Source organism: Symphodus melops (assembly GCF_947650265.1).
Source record: "Symphodus melops genome assembly, chromosome: 2".
Classification (NCBI taxonomy): domain Eukaryota; kingdom Metazoa; phylum Chordata; class Actinopteri; order Labriformes; family Labridae; genus Symphodus; species Symphodus melops.
The window spans coordinates 4,250,297-4,274,631 of record NC_136692.1 but is presented as its reverse complement, the minus strand read 5'-3'; the positions used below and the strand labels follow the sequence as shown (position 1 = coordinate 4,274,631).

General features: G+C 42.8%; 2 protein-coding genes across 3 annotated transcripts; one reads left to right on the top strand and one right to left on the bottom strand.

The window, feature by feature from the left end:
* Window positions 1-3,977: 3,977 nt before the first annotated feature.
* Window positions 3,978-14,904, top strand: adamtsl7 (ADAMTS-like 7; the record flags this gene model as incomplete). The annotated part of the gene is made up of 12 exons (XM_079337614.1): window positions 3,978-4,115; window positions 4,989-5,058; window positions 5,229-5,354; window positions 5,441-5,614; window positions 6,361-6,549; window positions 6,975-7,104; window positions 8,417-8,639; window positions 9,892-10,065; window positions 10,214-10,387; window positions 10,565-10,744; window positions 11,482-11,626; window positions 12,209-14,904. The coding sequence occupies 12 exons, from the start codon at window positions 3,978-3,980 to the stop codon at window positions 12,361-12,363; spliced, it is 1,878 nt and encodes a 625-aa protein (XP_079193740.1). The 3' UTR covers window positions 12,364-14,904.
* ptpn9b (protein tyrosine phosphatase non-receptor type 9b) lies at window positions 13,439-24,271 on the bottom strand. 2 transcript variants are annotated; one of them, XM_079338361.1, is made up of 13 exons: window positions 24,164-24,271; window positions 21,217-21,360; window positions 20,690-20,779; window positions 20,463-20,587; window positions 19,970-20,075; window positions 19,748-19,858; window positions 18,774-19,651; window positions 18,318-18,414; window positions 17,106-17,175; window positions 16,951-17,029; window positions 16,675-16,825; window positions 15,893-16,100; window positions 13,439-15,599 (listed from the first exon to the last, which is right to left on the bottom strand). In XM_079338361.1, the coding sequence occupies exons 1-13, from the start codon at window positions 24,194-24,196 to the stop codon at window positions 15,376-15,378; spliced, it is 2,316 nt and encodes a 771-aa protein (XP_079194487.1). In that variant the 5' UTR covers window positions 24,197-24,271; the 3' UTR covers window positions 13,439-15,375. The 2 variants fall into 2 exon arrangements, with proteins under 2 accessions (XP_079194487.1, XP_079194488.1); XM_079338362.1 differs by lacking the exon at window positions 24,164-24,271 and adding an exon at window positions 23,966-24,150.
* Between the last annotated feature and the right edge of the window lie 64 nt (window positions 24,272-24,335).

The window sequence follows — 24,335 nt, the reverse complement described above, 5'->3', positions numbered from 1 at the left end:
AAATACGCATTGTAAAGGGACAACAATTGCAATTGTTTTGGGAAATTGTAAACGAGTGGCTATGCCGCATGCCTCTTAGGTCTTTAAGCAGTCCGTCCCAGTCAGGTATTTGCATTTAAAAAGTAAGAAAGACATGTTTATCGGGTGGAACTATAACATCCTGACTGCAGCTGCAGAGGAATTTCAGTGATTGATCGATGGTCGCTCAGTGTTTCTCATGGTTGTTAGGGAAGGAGTTGATCGTTAGGGAAGTAACCATGGGTTTGTGGACCTCCAGGTGTCAGCAGTATGACAGAACCCCTCATTTGGTTTCAGAGGCAGCTGGCCAGGACGGGACAGAGGCGACATCAAACAACCCACAGCTGGAGGAGAAAAGTGGGTAAGGCAAGTGTGAGAGGAAGAGAGGGAAATGAAAAGAGAAGGGGGAGAAGAGAGGAAAGTGTAGAAAATCACGGCATCTTTAATATCACTATTGAGTTAAATGTCTGTTGACAGTGTTGTTCATTTTCACTGTCTTTCAGCATCTCATCCTCCTTTGTTCTTTAATTTGTCTGTGGTCAGTGTGGCTAGCTGGGAGAAACACTGACTGAAACAGATTTTAAATAGTTACATATGTTTGATCCTCGAGAAAGCACTTGGAAAATTCTGATCTGTTTGAGACCTTTTTATTTCTTAAATCTACCCGTAATGGCTCCTACGTTCCCAAATCTGCATGAGCTCATAATCTTTACAGCACATTAAAACATATTTTCAAAGTACTGTAACATAGTGCTAGCCGATGGGTGTTCCCCCTCTGGGTCCTTTTATAAGAAGCAGCTCAGGAGAAAGGTTTTTCTTCTTAGTGAGCAAAAAATTAAAATGATTGTAATGCTTTGGAGAGCCAGTTTGGTTACAGTTAATGCTTTTAACAGACACCAGAGGCCTTCAATATTAGTGGCTTGCCTGCATTAGTATGAGGATTGGCCATTTCAGTTTCACAAACAACTTCAGGACTGAATCAGCTGTTTGGAAAAATCATCTCTGTAATTGCACAAAAAGGTGCAAATCTAAAACGACTTCAATTTTAGACAATTGTCATAAGAACAACAACAAGTTAACGGTTTACACCACTGACGGTATGGACAGTGCGTCTCTGTCTCCTTAAGTTGTACAAAAGTAAAGTGGCAAAGATTCATTGTGCCAGTGATACTGCAGATGCTGAATATCAAACTCATGTCAACTAAAAAAACATTTAACAGTGTAACATTGTTTTAAAAAATGAAACTATGACAGGTCATCAGCATAATGTAGGAACAGACTCAAGACACTTACACAGCAGTAAACCAGGGAGTCTCTAGCTTCGCTTTCAATACCTGAACCAAAAATGCCTGCTAATGTAAAAAATCAGTTTACTGACCGAATGATTACTGAGCATGGGGACTCTCCTTATATTTGTCCACTGTTTACTTGAGTTACTAATCTAGAAGCATATTATATTGAGTGTACAGTTAACTCAGTCTTGGTGGACAAATAGCCATTTTTTTCTTCTTAGCTGAGTTAAGCAACAACAAGTCTGAAGACAATCAGCTCCTAAACAGTAACAAGACAGGCCTCAAATTTAGCTGTATTGGACCCACCTTCAAAGGTCTCTGGCATGAACATCTGCAAATCATCTGCATAGCAGTGGAAAGAAACACAGTCTGACACAGTCGTACCCAATGCATAAGAGAGTGGGCCCAGGATTGACCCCTGCAGAACTCCATACCTAACAGCACAGGACTCAAAGAGCATGTTGTTATTAATGTCATGTTGAAGCTTTTTGACAAACTAACTGTTGATTGTTTTAAATATGTTTTCTCACTACTTTCCTCCGCTACTCTGCTAATCCAGTTTAGAGCCCTGCAACAAAGAGTACGTGTCAACAGAGCTGTCGATCATGTGGTTGCAGCTGCTCTTTTTGCATCAAATTACAATAAACACAAAACTACTCAGCAAAAGGAACTAACTATCATGAAAGAATCAAATGCTAGCAAAATTGTATTTACCATGTACTTTATCTTTATTCTGACTCAACAGGGAGAACTCTCAATATTTAGGCTTCACTGTCAAGCAGCTGTTGGTCTGTCCATCTTAATACACAGTCAATGGTTTGCACAACATGACATGGCTTGTCCCTGTGCTGCATAAATGTATGGCTGTGTTCATGTCGCTGTTTAAGCAAATGTGTCTGTAAGAGAGCTCCTGTGCCGCCTAGGGACTCGCTGTGTGTGTGCATGTAATCAGAAATGACAGCTGTTAAGCCGTCACAGTGGAAAACAGACGTTTTAGACGCAACAGTTTCTGTCTTGGATAGAATTCCTGGTATTCCCTGACAGAGCTTTGGAGGCATCCAGAATGCCTCAGTGTCATAGCTCAGTGACTTTTCTCTGCGGGGGACTGGCGTCTGAAATCTGGATGTGTTACAAAGAAAAAAATGGAAAACTTGTATGTTTTTTTTGTATTTAGATGTACAACATGTATGTATGCATTATTAAAGGTTTGTGTTTTATGGATTCGTGCTCTACATGTGTTTTCAGACAGACCAACAGATGAATAAAGGAGGCATAACAGAGAAAAATGATATTAAAGTCGTCCCTCTGATATTGTCTCACGATGTCCTCAAGAGACGTTTCTTTCTCCTTTTTGCTTCTTTCTGCAGTTCCCATCATTTCACCCTGAAATAAGGACATTGCATAACCATGTATTGCTTTATTCACACATGTGTCTCATATATTTTTGTAGCTCTCCAGACAAACGTACAATATGCACCCACACAATCAGACACAAACACATACACACAATCACATAGAAACTAAGGTACTTAAATGAGTTGGACAGCTCTCAGCCCCGGTGATTTCACACCCATGATCCAAACAGCTGTGGTGTCGATCAACAAGGGAAAAGAGTTTCAAATGTTTTGGTTTCTGTCAGGACAAAACAGGTAACAGCAGACTCTTGCTGCATCCCTAAGCTACAGTGGACATTTAGTGTACATTCATTGTGATATTTACAACATCGCATCACTTTCTAGCATTGAGCAGGGAAAGGCTAAAGAGTCCAACAGACTACATTGTGCATCAAAGGGGTCCACTGCCATTCAGCTAGAGGAATATATTACCCCCATATGTTTCTGAACGCCTCCAAGTCAGTTATGTCCATTCAAATATTACCATAACATTTCAGATGAGGATCTGGGGAGTGTGTCACTGTGATCTCTGACCAGTGGATTTGCTGGATTTTATTGTTTCCCGACACAGTTTGGTGTTAATCTGAGTCACGGTAAAGTGGCGTCCTTTAGGTGCGAATCATTGATGAAAGAATACTGAATCACCACTGACATGCTCTCCATTTTCCATCGACTGTATTCATTTTATAGACAAGCTGTGGAAATATTTTTACATACTTTTTCTATTAGCCTGAATCCAGGCCACTCTTACTGTGGTATTTTTGATTTGATGTTAATCCTTCGTTTTTTCCCATCATCAGCAGAAAATAAAAAAAAATAAAAAGAAAGAAAGAAGAAGAATCATTTCAAACAAGGAGAGGTCTATAAAGTGAAAACAAGAAAAGGGCGGAGAAGTCAGAGTGAAATCAAGAGTGATGTGTGTCCAAAGCTTCAGAGGGAGAGTTACAGTATTTCTTTTGGATTAGATTTCAGCATTCACTTCAGGGGCTTGTTCTCTGGCCATAAATACTCTTCATGAGCTGCCACAACATTCATACTGAGGTGCAAAATACAAGCGACCTCGACTGGAAACATCTTAAGGAAATCTGTTTCTACAATTTCTAAAGACTTTCTCTCAACATTTTTCCAAAATTTTGTTTCTTATCCCTCCCAACCCTAAAGCCAACCCCACCTCACTAAAACACACTCCCCCATGTAACGCGCGTGTGTGTGTGTGTGTGTGTGTGTGTGTGAGTGTGTGTGTGTGAGAGTGTTCTCCGCCTTCAGTCTCTCCATGGCTGGATTGTGGCAGCAACTCGGCTCCCTGCGGCACTTTCGGGCGCTGGCTCTCTTCCACTACTTCATCTGTCTTCTCTACCCACCCTCAGGTGCTCTTCGCTTGGACACAAACGCCAGTCCGCCCCCGTTGGAGGTAAGAGAACCATGTGGTCATGGAAAATATACAAAATAAAAGGATGTAAGACATAGTTGGATGCAAGTTTAAATAAGTCATTTTATGATTTTGGAAAGCTTTTAGAGAGTAATGTTAGTGGTTTAAAAGCAAAAAAATGAAAATAAAAATAAATCTCTGAGGTATTGCCTCATCTTGTAAATTCTGAAAGAAAGTACTTCACTTTCTTAGTTTTTCTTGTGCACAGTAAGATCCAAAACCAAGATCTGGCTGCTATTACTGGGGGAAAAAACAACTGCTTAACCAAATATGAACAGTTTTGATTATGTACAGTATCTTCTATCACTGGCAGATTGTTGTTTAAATTTTTAACAGCATCCAAAGAGAAGTAGAAAGACTAAGAGACTGATACAAATGCATGGCATGAAAAGAACAGAAGGGGTAAACTATCAAAATGAGGCTCTGTGCTGAGAGTCGAAAAGTAGAGCGGAAAAGTTCCCCAACTCAAACCAACTGTTGGACTGAACCGAGGGAGCTGTGGGATTTCAAGCAAGAAGGACGGAGAGAGTTAGAGAGTTAGAGAGGAGGATGTACGAGTGAAAAGAAGAGAAGCGGAGCGCACTAATGTGAAACAGTGGCATCGAGGATTATGATGTTCAAATAGATACACATGTGACCCAGGGCACGCTGCACCTCGGGTGTAAAGACTATGTATGTAAGAGTGTACACAGGGTGGTGCAGCGTTCGTACCTTTGGCTGTGTGTTTATTAAATTGAGTGACTTTGTGTATGTGTGTGTGTGTGTGTGTGTGTGTGTGTGTGTGTGTGTTGGCAGGGGTTTGAGCTGGTGAAGGGGAATTTCTCTCGCATTTTCCTCCGTGTTGGCTACCATAAGATTGGAGAGATTCCTGCAGGAGCACGCAACATCAGCATACAGGAGACCGTAAAGAGCAGAAACTACCTGGGTACACACACACACACACACACACACACACACACACACACACACACACTTTCAAACTGTACCAACTTTTCTGATGACCAACAGTGCCATCTACCATCTGTAACCCTAGTTACACATTCATTTCATCGTTGTAACAAACGTTATAGTTATGAGTATTTGTTTTTCCTTCAGCTCTGCAGACACACACTGGTGTCTCCATCATCAATGGAAACTGGGTGATCGACAGGCCGGGGATCTTCACTGTTGTGGGAACACAGCTGACTTACCAACGACCCAATGAAATTCGCTCTCGCAACGGCGAGTCCATCACTGCACCTGGACCACTAACTGAAGACATACATGTTTATGTGAGATGCCTTCTCCATACACACAAAATTGATTGCCATACCATGCAGCATATCTTCAAATACGGCACAGCCCTCCGATCTCTCGCTCTTTCTTTCGACAGTTGATCTACCAGCAACCAGGTCCCAGTGTATACTATGAATACAGTGTGCCTTTGAAAAACACACACCCAACTTCTGAGCCAGTCACACCGACTGATATTCTGCCCTTGGGTGAGTGAAAACACACTATCATGCATGAACACACAATTAGAGCTTTATTAGAGTGACCCTAAATGACCACAGTGCCATATTCTTAGGCTTAGTACTCTGGTTAACCATCAGGGAACATAACACAAAACAGATGTTTTGTTTGTTACTGCATGTTCAGTACTGACAAGTGTGTGTGTGTGTGTGTGTGTGTGTGTGTGTTCAGGTCAGGTTTCACTGCAGTGTCATGGCCAAATTGTATCGTTTTCTACAACATTTCTTTTCAAAATTTGATTAGGATTTTTGACGATACTTGATACCAGAAGGCAAAAAATCTTTCTTTGCAAAAAATATCTTTACCTCACACTTTGACAATAACCAGTCACTTGGGTGGATTTTATTTCATGACCTAATATTTAGCCATTATCAAGGAGCTTAGAGACTCTTATTTCTGTTGATGCTGAAAAATGATCCTACAAGTACAAAATATCTCCTGAGCATCTCCACAAACAACGAATATTCTCGAGGGCCCAGAACATCCTCACAGGTAGAATTTGTACTGATCAGACTCCTCGCGAGCGATGCTGAGAATAGTCAGAGTCTGACGTCACACTCTCAGAGGCTGCGATAACGTCAAAGTGTTATCTACCAGTTCTTAAAAGAGTAATGTAGAAAATGTCCCATCTTTATTAACCCTTCATCTAATCCATATTCTGAATGAACACACTCAAACGTGCGCTCTACTCAAACAGCTTTCCTCTGTCTTGCAGTTCAGACGGTAGCTCCGTCCCTCTCAGGTGAGAAGGTCGACCAAGATGATGTCACCAACAATGACATCATTAAAGAGAGACCCCACCCAAACCACGTACCCTCAGAACCTAATCTATCACCCGGCCCTCGACTCACCTACACCTGGTTAAAGAGTGGGCGCGCAGAGTGCAGCACGACTTGTGGCACCGGTGAGGACACACATCAGATTCAAGCTGTGCTCGCTTGATGTAGATTATTTGTTTATCTGGTGCCGAATGAAGATTTGGGTAATTACTTTAGTTTGAAAGGAACCCTTACTTTAATTGCTTTGCAAAAAGACCCAAGAATGTGTACAGTGTAAAGGCCTGAGACCATAAAAAATCATATTTTGTCTGATCTTTGATTAGCAAATGAATGTCACTGAAAGCTGTAAACAGTATCCGTCACACACCTGAACGACTGAGACTGCTGGCAAAATCTACTGTCCTTAAACATAATGATTCAATGTCAACTATTTTCTAATAATATTTTATTTATTTTCAAAGTTTATACCATGCAGATTAAACGTCACTTGCTTAATCATCCTTCTATCTATCTATACATATATGTTTGGTGTGTTTTGCACACTTGCCAGGCAGGCGCCAGGTTCTGTGGGAGTGTGTTGAGAAAGACTCCCAGGTGACTGTTCCTGCTAACCTCTGTGACCCCACACTTCAACCGACGCAGCAGGAGGAAGAATGCAACGCGCAGTCATGTCCCGTATAGTGAGTAACACACACGCGTATATACACACACACACACACACACACACACCTAATGTCCCAAACATCAGCACATACACAGAATCACACTCATACTCATTACATCAGTTCCACATGTTGTTGAGACTCTCTCACACATTCCTGCCATAAATCAGTCAGAATCAATCACACTGAGTCACTGTGCCGTGGCTTTGCTTTTCATCTCCTGTGGTAAATATTATTAGATATTAAACCGGCCAAGATCCAGGGTTAATGTAAGTGCATTAACTGTATGTTTGGTTGTGGGTCTCTTTGACATTTTGCCCATGACAGCTGTCAGTCAGCAGTATGTTTCTATTGGGAGCTCAACAGCAGAGATTTCAACACTATTACTTCAGGAGTCAAACAAGACAAAAAAATATATAAAACATTTTTCTGTGTGAGTTGGCCTTTTTGTGCTATTCTCTTAGAGATCACCAATTTATGGAGGACACTAAGCTTTGTAATGTCGTTGTAAACTATCGTCAAATGATGCACTCGGTCGGCACGTCCACATCCCCAGCCGAAGGTGCCATTATTTACACCACTGTTATAATGTGTCAAGCATGGAGGCGGTGTGGTGGTGAAAAATCCCTCAGCACCAGTCCACCATCAGAGGCAGCAACAGAGGTGCAATGGAAGGCGAGACGGTGGATGATGAGGAAGTTTGGAGCTGGCAGGGCGGAACAATGCTGGGGGTGTGTGAAAGTGCATGACTGAGTGTGTGTGTGTGTGTGTATATGTGTGCGTGTGTCAATGTGAAGCTGCTGCAGTGTGTACAGCACTTTGCCTCTCATGCTGTAATGTAATGTGAAACCACACACAGAAAAAAACAACATTTGGACAAGTGTGTAAGAAGATATAGCAGTGGGAAAAGTTCTGTTGAGGATGGTCATTGAGAAGCTATTGTCTGCTGCCAGACCTTCAAGCTGTAATCTCATCATTGAAACTGAAAGACAATGGAAAGTGCAAAAACTGCAGTTCTTTGAGTGTCCTCTTGAGGCTTACTTTAAAAGCCAAAGAATCGTCAATAGGTTCCTTATCAAAAGGCCCAACAGTTGAAGCCTTTAAGTTATTCACACATTTCAAAATAGTCGACGGACAGGTGGACATGTTGGAGGTGTTTGAAGCGTTGTCTCTTTGTCAATCACCAATTCATCGAAGGTTAGGTTGAGATAGTATTCCCAACTAGCTACTACCATACAGGACTCCTCAGAAACCAATGGGTGACCTTACTGAGACTACGCCAGTCCATGATTACATCTGACCATGTCCTTGCTCTGTGATTGGCTGACAGCTGGGACGTGGGGGAGTGGTCAGAGTGCAGCAGGAGGTGTGGCCCTGGCACTCAGCAGCGCCAGGTCATCTGCCGCCAGGTCACTCACGTCCATGCCAACGGGACAGAGACCTCAGTAACTGTGGCGCCAAAGCTGTGTGGACTGTCTGATATGCCGGTGACCAAGTCGACATGTCAGCTGAAGATCTGTAGCCAGTGGGAGACCCGGTCCGAGTGGAGCCCAGTGAGAACACACTCATGGTCTATTTAAAACATACATGCACACAAAGCCTATTTTAATGAACAACTCTATAAATAAACATCTTATCTTTATATAGCTGAAGGTTGTCATCAGGAACAGATATTAGGATTTTAGGAATTAAAATGAAAACTCCTTTGACATTCGATCATTATATTAAAGGATTGTGATTGATAGTGCATTAAAATTTAAGAAGCTTCTAATATTATTAAGCCGATTATGGTTATTATGACCAAGTCATCTGATTGGGCAAGAAGCGTCCCATGCGTGCTGACATCAGCGGGACTTTTCACGATACGTATCACTCCGCCTTGAGTGTTTTTAATACAGTTTGATTATCTCTAAAATAAACAGTGTTTGTCTCGATCGATTAAACTGATTTCTGTGTCATCTCAGAATCACACGACAGTCTTTAATTTGACATGTAACATGATTTATAAAAACAGCGTCGATGGTCTGTGGTAACCATGGACACAAACGGAGTGGCAGAGTGCAGGAGAACGTTTGGGTTGCTTGGCAACAGTCCCATGTTAGAACTAGTTGACATCGGCACTCCCTCTTGTGTGATGTGTTTTAGGCATTTTGTAGTTAATCTTAATCCGTAAAACTGTTTCACACACAAAAAGCAAAAATACAAACATATAAGGAAAACCTATAAGTGACTAATGTGAAAATATGAACCAACAGTTATATGTTAATACAAACAAACAAAGCAATGCAATCAACCAAAAAAAACCCTCTAGACATTTCACTTCAGAGAGGAATTTGTCTTCTGGTTTTGACTCAATCTGAAAAAACAACAGAAATGCCTCTCGACTTAAAAGAAGAAGACTACTGATAATTTCCTTATGCATGTTTGAATGCCAGCATGAACAGCTGCAGAGAGGTAGATGTAAGACATAGTGAGTAACAGCATACAGAAAGTCTACTTTTTTGTTCATTTTCCACAGCAAGTAGTCACAGTGAGTGAATTAAAAACATTCCTGCACGTACACATGTACAGGACAAAGCCAACAAAGATATAAGATAGATATAGATATAATAGATATAATGTACCTCTCTGTCCACAGGGGTGGCACAATTGTCTCAAACCAAAACTTTTTTTCCCAGGGGCCTCAAATAATAGTAAAAATACATCCTGTGTATAAAAGACATTTCCCCCTGAAATGTTGTAAAGTACAGGATGAAATCTGCATTGTTATTACTTCACCCTTCCCTCCACACGTCTGTCACCCAGTGTTCGGTGCCCTGTGGGGTGGGCCAGCGCAGCAGGGAGGTGGTGTGTGTGAGCAACCAGGGTGATGTGGAGGAAGACACCGAGTGTAACATGAACCTGAGGCCAGACACCCTGCAGAACTGTGACATGGGAGCCTGCGCACGCAGCTGGTTCACCTCCCTCTGGAGCCAGCGGGTAATGCAGAAACTGTGTGTGTGTGTGTGTGTGTGTGTGTGGATGAAGAGATATGAAACTACTAAATGTATGTATGAAATCTTGAAACAGCCCTGATCAAGATGTTATTTGTGTGTGTGTATGTCTGTGTGTGTGTAATGTTTCACAGTGCTCAGCAGACTGTGGTGGAGGCAATCGGAGCCGGGCAATAGTTTGTCTGATAGATCATGTGACTGATCTCCCATTGGGCAGTTGTGAAGGGGAACGCCCTCCAGAAGTGACATCATGTGACTCAGGGCCCTGTCAGAACCGCCTTGAGTGGTACACAGGACCCTGGGGTCAGGTAATTTACAAGCACATACATGTATGAATTTTAGGAGGTTGGATTCTTCCTCTTGTTGGGCTTCATGTTTGGTCCTCCATGTTTTGGTCCCGCCCCACAGTTTGAAAACCACTGCTTTAAACACTTTGACGCCTTATAGACTCACCAAGTTACCCGTGTGTGTGTGTGTGTGTGCAGTGTTCATCAGAGTGCGGGAATGGCACACAGACCCGGAGCGTGGTCTGTATTTTCAACAACAACAGTGTCATGGAGGTTCTGGACCACTCAAAATGTGCCGGTCTCTCTCAGCCAATCACAGCTCAGCCCTGCAGACTGAAACCATGTGGCGTCCAGTGGTACGTCACCGACTGGAGTACAGTAAGTGTCAGAGAGTCTCTCTTCCAACCACACATTGAACATACTCACAACATACAATCAGGTCATCAATTACATTCTTTATATCAAGAACTTCAATCAATAAATTTGCTAATTTTCGTTTATATGTTGATGCAATATACAATTAAATTTGTAATCCCTGAAAGTGTTTTTTTTTTTTGGCTCTCTGGATAATATTTACTTGACAAAACAGCATCAACTTAAGCCTGGACTCAAAGATTTTTTCTGAAGCTTTTAACCGAACTGCACAAACAGAGGTCACTGGTTAAAAGTGAACTTTAAATCATACAATCAGTGGAAATGTCTGCTGTCATGTCCCCTACCTTCATCGTCTGCTGATGACTTCACTGTGATACAATCTGCAGAGAAAGAGATTATTTCTGTTAAACCCTGATGTATGAAATGAAGCTGAGAGATGTAATTGTTGCAAAGAATTTTCTTCTCTTAAAAACAAAACAGAAACGTTTAAAGAATTACAAAAAGAAAGCACCCATTGTTTCTGGAAGAACAGCTTTCAGTATGAAAGGGCTTTAAATTGCCTTGTTCCTGAAATGTGCTAAATATGAAAAAACATGGTGAGATTTTTCAATTATATAAAGATTATGTTAAATCAGGTATTTTAGAAGAAGAGATTATGGTCGTTTATTGTGTTCTCAAACTTCAGATCACAGATCATATATATTTATGAGTAACCCTCTGCTCTCTCTTTGTCACCTCAGTGTTCACGCTCCTGTAATGGTGGCTATCGAGTGCGTGAGGTGCGGTGCCTCACCGATAACATCGCTCCAAGCGAACAGTGTGACCAAAGTTTGACGCCGGAGAGCCGAGAAGAATGCAACAAACAACCATGTAAAGCCGAAATAAGTAAGTCTGAAAATCGCATGGACAGATCAAGAGCTCTTGAGAGGTGAAGCCAGTAGGTTTAGAGCTCCCCCTGCTGCCTGGCTGCAGTAAATATCATAAACCCCGCCTCCTTTATATGAACGGATTAATCATGGGTCGAACTTTAAAATATTAAAAAACTAAACTAAACTAAAAAACACGTTGAATACATTTATCTCAAACAAGGTTCCTGTCATCGTAGTACGTTTGTAACATGCTAATATGTGTCCATGGGTTGACTTTCTTGAGTTTTATTTAGTTATTTGATGTTTTAAAAAAAAAAAGAAGAGTTTATATAGCACCGTGATTGACAGCTTTGTTGACCAATGAAGACTGGCACAGTTAAGAAGGAACGCTGAGAGGAATCCTTACATTTACTAACACGAGTCACTGAGTGTTTGACTTAAACTGACAAGAATGTATTCCTGTGGGATGTACTGACTTTAACAGATCATTAATATTTTCAAAATAAATTACAGTATATTTCTTTGGTTTGAGAAAGACAAAAGACATTCTACCATTTTTTTCTGAATTTCTCTGTCATACACTTTTCCCCCTCCTCAGATCCGTCCTGCAGTGACCAGTATCATAACTGTGTGGTGGTGGTTCAAGCCAGACTCTGCATTTATCCGTACTACAGAAGTGTCTGCTGTGCCTCTTGCTCCAGCTCCCAAAAATCATACCCCAAATCGTTCCAAAAGAACTACATCCACAGGTGATGGAACTACAGAGAGCAGGTTCAATACACCAAATGTCCCACTTCAGTATGAAAACACCAAAGTGGAGTAAAAAGAACTACTTTCTTCTTTTGTGAACACAAACAAAACATTTCATTCAAATGTCTTCATGTTTAAACCTCAGTGTCACTTAAAACTGAATAAGTTGCATTTCTTGATGTACGGTATTTGTGTATTTATTCTTAATATAAATCTATATTACTTCAGCTGTTGTTCAAGATATTAAAATATTGAAACTGTTGGATGTTAATTTAACATGTCCTACATATATAGAAATAAACATGTTTGAAGTCTGGTTCATGCTGGTTTTGATTGGCTAATTTCTCCTGGTACTGTACAAATACGCCCTGTAGGGGGAAATTAATTTTATAACACTTTTTTTTTTTTTTTTAAATTAAGCCTGAAAATCATTATGAATGGAAAATTCCTGCCAGGAACTTTAAACTCAAACAATCCAGTCAAGAGGAAGTCACAGCAGAGTTGCACTCGTTCGAGATAGTAATACCATTGCTTTAATGGGACAGCCGGGCTGACAGCATGTAAAAGGCCATAATTCAATCACGAGAACTTAAAGCACAGGAACATTAAAATGAACATCGATGACAAAATGCACATCGCATTCACTGTTACTCATAAAACATATTAGAAGTCACATTAGGACTCTTTTACATACACACTCTCCCATTTTTGTAGCTATACATAATCTTTAGTAATGTTCCCGAGGTGTTCCCGAGTCGCTCCGTGTCAGTGGATGCAAGGCTGCATTGGTAGGTCCATGCTAATAGGCTGTTGAGGACATGTGATATGACAGAAATCTTCAGGGTGAGCCTGGGCCTTTGGCTTTGAGGGATGCAGGGTCCACATTCACCAACGATATCCATGTCTGTCTTGGCTTAAAAAATAAAAAAAATGCTCGGACACCATTACCCCGGAAAAAAAACATTCAAGGCTCTTTTTTTTTTTGTTCCATGCTGATAAACCTTAACTCATTCTAAATATATATTTGATTTCATCAAAGACACCAAGCTGGATTTTTGTGAACACAAACGGCAGCCACTTGTCTTTTTTTTTTTGCTCGTCTTTTTTCTCTTGATAGTTCTTTTTTGCTTTGTCCTTGGCGTAGGGTACCAGACAGTAAGACATTAATGTAATTGTTACTGAAGGGTTTAAAACAAGAAGCGTTTGTAAAACATCATCACCCCCCCCCCCACCCCCCCGTCCATCAACTGAACAATCATCATCTATACAAGTCAGTTTCTGAAAATACAATGGCAAGTGACATTTTCCACCAAATATTTCACTGTGAACAACAAAAAATATATTTCACTCCCCCGTGTGATTTGTTCAGCTTATCAAATGCAATAACTGGTTTGTTTTCTTTGTAGCATCGTACCAACATTCACTGATTTCAATATTGTAGAAGTTTTACAAAGACATAAATATAGTAGGTTACAATACAGTAAAAAATACAAAATAAAGTTGATATAGTTTCTTTTTCTTAAATGATAATTTACCAGAGGCAAACCCAGAAACAAATCTTTGACACTAGGCTAAAAACACTAGAATTACCCCCTGAGGTCAAATGATAAAAGAATAGCCATGTCTCGAACCAGAGCTAAGTCCACTCCTCTGATGGGATTCAGAAGCAGTGAACTCGGTGCAGGACTGTAGGCAGAATGTGGGCGTCCTGCGTGTACTTCTCAAGTGCACTGGTTTGGGTGTTATTACTACACTAGCGAGACGTTAAGCTAAGGAATACCTGAAGGCACAGTTATCTGAGGCAGAACACGCCTCAGGAATCAAACACTATCGTTGTGGTTTCAAAGGAGTCTGATACAAAAAAAGGGGAACGAACAAAAGGAGAAGGTTACAGTTTCAGGTGTGGATTAGGTCTGAGAACGACGAGGCAGTGAAACAAGTTAAGGCCAAACTACTTAAGATTGTCCAATCAGAACACTCCGACAGTAAAGAGGATGTTAGACCTGACCAATCAAACGATATCAGTTTAAATACCAGAACTCAGTCTAGATTTTGTCATTGCCTGGCTCGCTACAAAGATACTTCTTGTTAAGTCAGTCATATTAAATGAGGCTTTTTTTTTTTGCTCTTATGTCAGAGGTTGTTACGAAACACAATAATGTATAAATGTATGTTACATGAATATACATGGGCTTCAGACGATATAATATCTCAGTAAGGAGTACATCCAAGCATTCAGGGTGAGGACTTTGGCTTTGAAAAGTTAGTCTACATATGCACAAATATGACACGCGTAGAAAATGCACCATAGAGAAAAAAAAAAAGAAAAAAAAAAAGGACGTGGAAATAAAATCTAAAAGAAATGGACTAAATGGCTCACACACTTTTCACATACGACCATTTGCTCACACAGAACCATTTCCTGTCAAAACAAAGAAAAACTCCGCTCAAGTTTGACCCTTTCCTGCCCTTCACATTTGATCTGCGTTCACAGACTTGATCAGGGTTGAAAAAGAACAAGAAAAAAAAAAAAGAAAGGAAAAAGGGGGGGAACAAATACCGGGGTTTGGAGGGCTTCAGAGGGGTAAAGTTCAAGTTTGTCATTCCTCATGTGCAAGTCAATATAAAAATGCTACAAGTCGTACAACTCTCTCGTCAACAAGACAGGTTCAGGGCAGGCCGCGTCCCCTGTAGTTTGCTAAATGAAAAGGGGCTCGGATATTGGCAGGACTGCTTGCTTGTGAGTGATGAATGCACAGTCTCTACTCCCTGTATTATTATTTTTTATTCCTCCAGCTCTTCACCGCCTTCAACCGTCTGATCACAAAAAAAGAAGAGCAGCTGTGGGAGCCAAAACGAGATCTCCCTCCTTTGTCTCTTCTCTCGTATGGCAGAAGAGTCTCCTCCCTCCTCTCTCTTGTTCCTATGACTTCGCCTTAGGTTGGATATCCAGTTTGCTTTTTTCTATCTCTGCGTGTGTGAATACGTGTGTGTGTGTGTGTGTGTGTATGTCTCTCACTCGCTGTCAGTCTCCAGGTCCGAGTCAGACCACTGCACCGGGCTCACTTTCCCATTGCGCTGGGCATACTCGATGACTGCCGTGTAACAGAAGTAGAACTGGTCCCAGGTCTGGATGCTGAAAGCCCTTTGTGAACGCATCCGCCGCACCGTCTGACGCACGTTGACCGTGCCGATGTCCTCCAGCCGGGACAGGCAGATGTCCAGTGTACAGAAGGTGCCTGGTCAGAGGCAGAGAGGAGAGCAAGGAGGAGGAGTTACACAACGTACAAGTCAGCACATTTGAGGGATGAACACAATAAACGTGTATATATAAATTGAGAATTTCACGAATTTAAAAGGTACGAGTGCTTCTCAACATTTCGTCAATATTGTTTTTTTTTCTCTTATTGTTGTGGCACAGCTCTGGTACTGAACCAAAGCACATCACCATGTGAGCACATGACTCAGAAGTCTCTTAATCCACTATAACAGTGTGTATGAACCTTGACAGTTCATAATGCCATGCGTTTACCTGTTCTGCCGATGCCAGCGCTGCAGTGCACAACCACAGGAGGGCCCCCGGGAGGCCCCGTCCAGCTGGTGCCCAGACTCTGCACTGCAGCCTCCCTCCTCTGAAGAACGTGTTCACGGAAGTCCAACATGGCCGAAGCACTTTTGGGCACCCCAAAGTCTGGCCAGCTGACATAGAGGTAGTGGTACACCTCCCGTCTCTCTCCAGACTGAGGGAAGGGCAACAACAAAAAAAAAAAAAAAAAAAAAAAGGGAAATAAATCAGACTACTTTTTAAACTTGGATGTTCGAGCACAAGGGTCAGTATATGCATGACATACAATCTTAGACGACATCACCACAAACAAAGGCATTCCCACAATCTTCGGTCACGAGTGTCTGTCGAAGTTACACTGCGCTACGATTCAATTCAAAAACCTTTATTTTAACTCGAGAGACACTGAGGTTTCCCTCATTTACAGTGACGTCGAGCTCACGATAAAAGTGAGTGGAAGAGAAGAAACCAGCTAAAAAAAAACAAACAAACAACAAAACAAGATACACAGTTTAAAACAGTTACAAACTGATGAACAGTGATCCCTTACTATGCAAGGGCAGAGTCCTAATTTTTAAATTGGTGAGTGTCATATCTATCCCCAGTGAAGAATCTGATCGCTGCATGCCTGTAAATCAAACCACCATAGTGATTCTACGTAACTTCGACTGCTACGAGAGAATTCAAAAGTCTGATTCCAGCTTAATGAACCGACCTGTAATAGGATGTGGGTCTGTGCGGTCACTTACCTGTGTGTTGTAAAGTTCGAGATGGGAGAGTTTGAAGTCCTGAAAGGTTTGGATGTGTGTGTTCCTGATCAAGAAGTACCCGTGCTGCTCGGTCCTGCCCTCCTCCAGAGGCCAGTACTGACCACACTTGACACGACCGCGCTCCACCACCCTGAGGCAAACAGGCTCCAGTTCAAACACCTCATCGGACACTTTACCACACTTCAGCTCTTGGGAATGAAACCGCTTCACTTGAGCTGACTTTAAGGAGCGAGTGATAAAAGGAAGGAGCCTCACCTGGTCGTCATGACGATGATAAGTACCATTTGTTCCCAAACCATTCGCCAGAAGTCGCCAAATGTTTTCGGCAAAGGACCTGAGGGGGCAAAATAAAACCATCAGGAAGCGCTAACAAGAGGAGGAGGTCAAAGTTGGTGTTAACAGCTGCTCACCCTGAGTTGCGATGTAGGCGTTTCCTCTCTTGTACCCGTCCATGAAACTGGCATTAATGTAATCGGATGTCTGTTGGGGACACAGCAGAGGAGATGTGAGATTCACTGTTTAGTGTTCTACTGCCCCCTGTAGGTAGACCATGAACATTACTCTTCATCAGGGATGTGATTGTCCTGAATAAAGAGGAGACCCACGAGGTCGTGGACAAAAGGAGGATTTGAGGAGAACCACAGACTAAATTGTGTGATGATGCTTTTTATTTTTTCTGTGCCAACGTTTAGCTTGAATTCGGGTTTTGGGGAGTTTTGGGACTGCAACTAACATTTTCTCATGCCCGCCCCCACTCCAACACACGCACACACACACACACACACACACACACACACAATAAAGGCTACTTGTACACAGTGTGCACTTTGAGATTGTGCAGCGCTGAAATCTTGCTGAAGCAGAGGTTCATAAATCAATTTAAATGATGTGAACAGATGTTGGTCAGATGTTAATCACACCCCTGATTGAAAGAGTGGGTTCAACAAAGCGTCTGTCTTCTCTGCACAATCTGAGGCCAGACACAAACCAAATACAAATGTTAATATATACAACACATTATGAATCCACAGCAGGTTCAGTCTTTTCGTTGCCAATATCAACTGTTTTACACGGCCATTATTTTGTCTGAAGGACTTTTTCAAACCTGCTTTTTATTCATAAAGCATTATTAGACTGGATTACCATAACAGTGGTCTCACTTTACAAAAAAATAAGCAGGTTGCCAAAACCACGGCCTGTCCTTTTAAGAGCTGTATTTTTGAAATGGGGTCGTTTGAGGTACTTGTCAACAGTCGGTGTATTAGTCCGAGGAGATGCCTGTCAGATTCTTTATTGAGAAACCAGTGGGAGCGCTGGCACGGCGGCTAGGCTACACATCACTGCAAAGGGGGGAGGGGGGGGTTGAAGAGAAGCCAACCCATAAATCAATGCAATGACGATGATGTCAGTGTTCTCTAGATTTAGATTTTTGTCAGTTCTCTAACTTTACCACAAGCGACTTTTGCCGTGTTCATCCGCCTGCAGCGCACCACGACTTAAGTATACGACGAAACTTGAGCAACAATTTTATCCTGTATTTAAATAACACTGTATCCCAGCTGGAGAAGAAAATCAATCAACAGTCGTTTGTTATCATTCCAAAGAGAGAGAACTGTTCTTACCTCGTCTTCATCGTCAGAGAGCTGACAGAGTCGCACCCGTGAGTGATCCAGGCAGAGAACGTCGCTGTACCTGTTCTTTATCTGATTGGACAGTTTTCTGTAGACGCAGAAGACACAGTGACTCAGCGATGCAGAATGTGCTCATGTCTCATCTGTCTCATCACCTTCGTACAAATTCCCCCTTTCCACCAAGCGGTCCGCTTCAGTCCAGTACCCATTTATTGACATTTCTGCCGTCAGAAGTTGGTACCAAAATAAGGGGAACGTAATGTCCTACTTTTTTGTTACCGATCTCACCCTAAATCAGGGTTTCTTAACCTTTTTGACCTTGGGGCCCAACATTTTCAGGGCAAGGTAGTCTGGGGCCCAATCGAGTAAATGGTTCTGATTTAACTAAACGGGCTAAAGAGACTGAAAACAAAGAAGTAAACACCAGCTCTATTTCCTGTCTCTTACTTGGAGTAGTCGAAGGTTCCTGCTGGCGGCTCCTTGCGGATCTCCTCGTACTCCTGGTAGATCCCCTTCTTCTTCTTCCTTTTCACGTGCTCCACCAGCTCACGCACCGTCATGCCTCCCTGCTCCGGCATGTGAACTGACACCTCAATGCACTGGTCCTCATCATCGGGACCCCATGATGAAGACAGGGGAGGAGACTGGGAGCAAGGCTGGTGAGGGGGGCGGGGCAGAGATTTCTGGGGTAATGGGGGCACCCCCTCCTCTTCGTCGTCATCCTCCTCCTCCTCGACCCCCTCATTCTGAGACCTGTGGGCGGAGTCTGTCACCTTGCCGTCAACGTCATCTCCATCACCCGTCTGGGAAAGCGGTGTGTCTGGGGGCGTGTCTGACTGAGGCGGGGCTTGACGACCTCGCCCGTTCATGTTAGCATTGGGGCTAGAGCTGCTAACAGTAACATTAGCCCCGCTCACTGCCGAGCCGTTCCAGTGTTGGTGGTTACCCTGCGGGCTCTGCTGGTACTGACCTCGAGTCCTGCCCTCCACCACACCGCAGTGGTTGTGTGGGTTAGCATTGCTATCGTCATAGCAGTTAGAGTTAGCCACGGCTTGCTCCGAGCCGAGCTGCGTATTGATGTGTGTGTGGGACAGTGTAGCGCCTGCGCTCGTGTTGCTGCACTCCAAGCTGTAGGAGCGCAGCAGGCTGCCCACACAGTCGTGCGTGTCGTGGTCTTGTGTGTCACCCTGAACAGTGTTTGTGTGGGAGTTAACACAGGACTGGATCCAGGCCACGTGGCTGTACTGAGACGTTCCACCCAGGTGTTCAGGGAGGGACGAGACTGGGATGTGACCGGCCAACTCATGGGCCTTCACTGTGCAAACCTGAGGGAACAAAACACACAGGAATGTCAATTAAAAAACAGAGTGAGAGCTAAAAATCATCTGACATCAGCTCCGGATGAAAACAGAAACACGTACCCTCTCTCTTAGCTTCTCTCGCACAAATAGGCGGAGTACGGCAAAAGGTGCTCGGAACCAAAGAGGCGACGACACAATGAAGACACACTTTAGACGAGCTGGAAAAGCTCCCTGAGAAAACGTAAACACAAGAGAGAAATGGTTGTGATGTCAGAGAGACTGTTACTACAACTTGAAATCAAAAACATGTGAGAGGAATCAAACGACAATCTGCATTCTTACCTTGAGCAAATTGAGGATCTTGACACAGAGCTCATAGTCAAAGTTTCCATAGCTGGAGTTGGTCATGTCGTAAATAAAGATGAGGCCGTCTCTCTGAGTTTGTAAACTGAAGAGAAACAAAACAAGTTTTTCAGTTGAAAGGAGAGGTGGAGGGACAAAAGATGATGGCTGGTTAAATACACAAAACATTGAATCATAAAGAAACACGAGGCTCGATTGAAACATCCTGATAATGCCGTCCTGATAGCTTACACAGCACACCCTCCGGCCCTCAAAATACAACTAAGAGGGTCTTTGAAACACTCTATAGCTGTTTAGCTGTTCGGCCTGTTGCACCAGCTCTGTGTAATATGGGTCTTAAGTGTGGGTGCAAAGTCCACATTAAGCCCTATGGTGAAAAATACAGAGTGACAGAAGTGGGAAAGGAAAATAAGAAACACTGACATAATGCAAGGTGCAAGTGAACAAGATGTGTAAAGTGACATGCACGCACTTCTCTATGGCTTTGTCCAGCTGATAGATGATGGCCTGCAGCACAGCTTTGTGGGTGGTGACGTCTGGCCGATGGAGGCGAGCAGTGAAGAGAGCCAGAGCAGCACCCTTTGCATCTCGTCCGGGCTGGAAGCAACAAAAAACACACGTGAAGAGACCCAGACTCATCTTTAACCCTCGAGCTGCTTACTGTCAAAAATAATACGCCGTAGTAACTCCTCCACTCACCAGGACTGTAAACTTGCCACTCAGCAGCTCAGAGCGGAGGGGGTCTTCGTCAGGGTTGATATTGATGATGCCCTCTTTGATTCTCGTGTTCTACATTTGATTTAAGAGACGGAAAGGAACAGCAGATGAAACGGCATCTAAAATGAATAACCTGTTTAATTTGTCAAGTGTGTCTTATTTCAATCAGGGCTGGGAAACAACACGTTGTCTTTCTAGCGTTAGGGGGACGGCAAGGTCACAAAAATGATTGTAGATGTATTTTAGCTCTTACCCAGAAGAGAGTAAAACAGACCTGTTTAGAAAAAGAACATTAAATGATCTCATCCCTTTAACTTACTGACGATTAAAGGTTGTGTTCATGAATGCATGAATGAGCATTTAAACCGGATGAAATTACTGGAAGTCCTAATCACTACAGCTATGTTTAGGTCAGCTCAGCTGGATGGTTTCCCTCTGGAGTCCTTCAGTCTTAACTAAACCCAGTGGTCAGTGATCTCAGATTTTCTCCAATAAAAGCACGGCCCTACCTTGTATGCTTGGAAGAGGTCGATGGCTCTGGTGACGTCGAACTTGCGGGCCATAAGAAACTTAACAGCTGTCGGTTGGGAGACGAGCCCGGCGCTGTGAGGCTGCTCCCTGCTACGCACCTCACTCAGGAACTCCTCCACAGCCTGGACACACCACAGAAAACAAAAGGTGAGACAATCTCGTTTAAAGGACATCAAACGTTCAGAATTTAGAGAGTAGATACTTAAATAAAGAAAGAGAAGATTGACTGTCTCCTGTTTAGTCTCTTTCCTGAAGTGCGATACAGACGGCAGCAGCAGACTGTGCTCCTGGAAGACGCCATGGATGCGGAGCAATCCTTTGCCAGGAGACAATTGTGAGCCTGTGTTCACCGAATGAGGCGCGTGTCCAGCACAAGCAAAGTCCAGAAATGGATTTAATGGATTTGATAAGTACAAGGTGTCCCCGTGAAAACCACCAGACCCTGATTCATCTGGTCTCATGATTATCATTTTAAAGTAAATAAGGGCTGCAGAGATGCACTGAAGCAGAGCAAACTGAAATCAAAACATCGCTTGAAATGAAAACGACACATTTTAGTCTTAAAGTAGAAACTAGAGCTGAAACGATTCCTCGAATAACTCGATTACAAAAATTCATCGAGGAATTTTCGCTGCCTCGAGGCTTCGTTAAGTTTTATTTTTTTTGCGTCATCAAAACTTTGGTATGAGTATAAAACACGTTTAATGTAGCTGCAGCTACATTAAACGGCGCGCCCCTTTTAACTTTTAGTCAGCACACAGTTGATCCGTGATCCAAACGACCCAGTCAGGAACACGTGATCTGGTCAAACGGTCGGCTTTTCTCCGTTCACTCTCTCCGTGTTTGCAGCTAACATAACGATAGCAGCGTCCTCACAGTCTCTGTCATAGACGCGTCTCTGGTCTCTGTAGTCTGTGAGCGCGCTGAATGCACGCGCTGCAGGAGCAGACAGAGAAACACCTTAATTAAGCAAAAGTATGATTTATTTGATTACTCGATTAATCGACGGGATATTCGATAGAATACTCGATTACTAAAATATTCGATAGCTGCAGCTCTAGTAGAAACCAATCTGAAACAGTAAAAAAATACTTTCAACTTGTATTTTTGCAAACAGTTTTTCCGCAGTGTTTATATTTGACTTCTTTTTATTCGCTGGTGTCTTTCCTAAAGAAAAAATGTGTGCATCTATCTATCTATCTATCTATCTATCTATCTATCTATCAATCAAACGCTCCCCTTTTTAACCAGATCCTTCACAGAGTCAGAAGAGGAGAGAGGGTGATTATGTTCACTCAAATTAGGGTTTTAAGTTTTGGCGAGCAAGTTACCATAAGTCTAGCTATGTCAAATAAGCTTTTAAATAAAGCCTTCTAGTTTAATCATTTCAAGGCAAAAAAGCCAAGAACCAAATATCAGACACTGTTAAAGGTGGGATTGGAAGCCTTTAAAAGCCAAACTACACTGACAGGCAGGTTAGTCGCCTCTCCACCCATTTGTCTACAGTCTCATTTTGTGAAATAAATCATGAGAGAATCATATCATGAATCTTTACACCCCTATCTGAAATAGATATATATATTCCTACAGCATCATGCATCATATTTGCCCTGTTGTTGGTACAACATACAGAGCATGCAGCTTACAGTAAACATTGGTCAAATGAAGGGAGATCATGGAGTATGCATTCCATCAAACCTTTGCCTCTGTTACCTACAGTGGTGCGGCCCAGTTGTTGAAAAAGACACGCAGAAGTGCCCTCTTGGGAGCCAAAAATCGTGCTAAGTTCAAATAAAAAAAACTTTATTTGTCCCCTGGGTGGGCAATTTAAACCCGGGGTTAAAGTGCTCTCGTGGTTGAAAAGCACTAAACTGCCCCCTTGGCTGGTTAAAACATGATAAACTGCCCACTGGGGAGCCAAAAATGAATGCTGAATGTGCCCTCCTTTCTCTTTTCACGCCTGTCCTTCACAGAGTCTGAGCACGCCTCTGGTTACCAACACAAGCTGAGAAGCATCAACAGAGTCCTTGTTAGCTTCAGTGGGTATAATCAACACATTACAAACGTGTAGCATCCTTCAGGGCAGTAATGTATTAAAGTAGACTTAGGATGAGTTGGAAAAAAGATATCTGTAAACTTGACAGCAAATCCAAACAGTCACAGACTCCTGCTGCTCAAGATAACTTTGTTAGTGTTTTAATGGAGATCAAAGCTGGAAAAATGTGAACCGAATATCCTGATCACATTTGCAATCAAAGTTAAGGCCCACCCTTTTACTAGAAAGCGAGGTCAACAACAATGCTAGGAACCAGAGGACCGCTTCTGTGAATCTGATAGGCTGATAGACTCTGCGGGCTCGCGCTGTCTTCACGTGTCATTGCACGTAAATACAATCTGCACTTACAGTGATCACCGTTTTGTCATGTGAAGCCTTCAAGCTGGGTCATATGCGTTTTTTTTATCAAATCCACAAGAATAACAGTGGAGGAAATTCCATACAAGTCAACAATAGCCGTTAGCATTAGCCGCGGCTAGGATACATGTGGCAACTGGACGGCTAACGAAAGCGTTAAAAAAAAGGAAATTATCAAAAGGACATATTACGGAGCACATCGAAAGTGACGAAGTTTCGCAAGTTCTCACAAAAAGACATGGACATGCTAATGAAGGCTAGGTTAACAGGGACACGAGTAATAAAGAGTGCACAGCCGGTTCAGTGTTCCTTACTAGAAAACGCCATCACGCTAACCCATGCTAACACATGCTAGCTGCTGTCAGTCAGTAGATCGGGACAGGACCGTTAACGACTCTCCGGTTAGAGTTCACGTGACAAAATACACATGAGGAGTCGCCGGTTGGAGTTGACATTATACACTGTTAACACGACAGGGCAGATGAGGAAATATCCCGTAAAGAGAGTCTTACCAGCTGCTCCTGAGTTGTCAGGGCTTCCGCCATCTTGAAGCCTCCGCAACGTCGAAGCGGGCGCGCCCACCAGCCGCTCGCTCACGCCCGAAACGGAGGCCCCCGAGGCCCCGCCCACAGAGACCACAGACGCTCCGCCCACATCACTTTTATTGCGTTTTAAACGTTAAGT

Bases quoted from the DNA above. Each gene is read 5' to 3' on its own strand.
- ptpn9b (XM_079338361.1), bottom strand. From the start codon at position 24,196: ATGGCGGAAGCCCTGACAACTCAGGAGCAGCTG. The intron at 19,652-19,747 runs GTACGTGTTTCT...TTGTTCCCTCAG, and splicing joins GAGAGAAGCTAAGAGAGAGG to GTTTGCACAGTGAAGGCCCA. The intron at 16,826-16,950 runs GTGAGGCTCCTT...TGTTTGCCTCAG, and splicing joins ATCATCGTCATGACGACCAG to GGTGGTGGAGCGCGGTCGTG.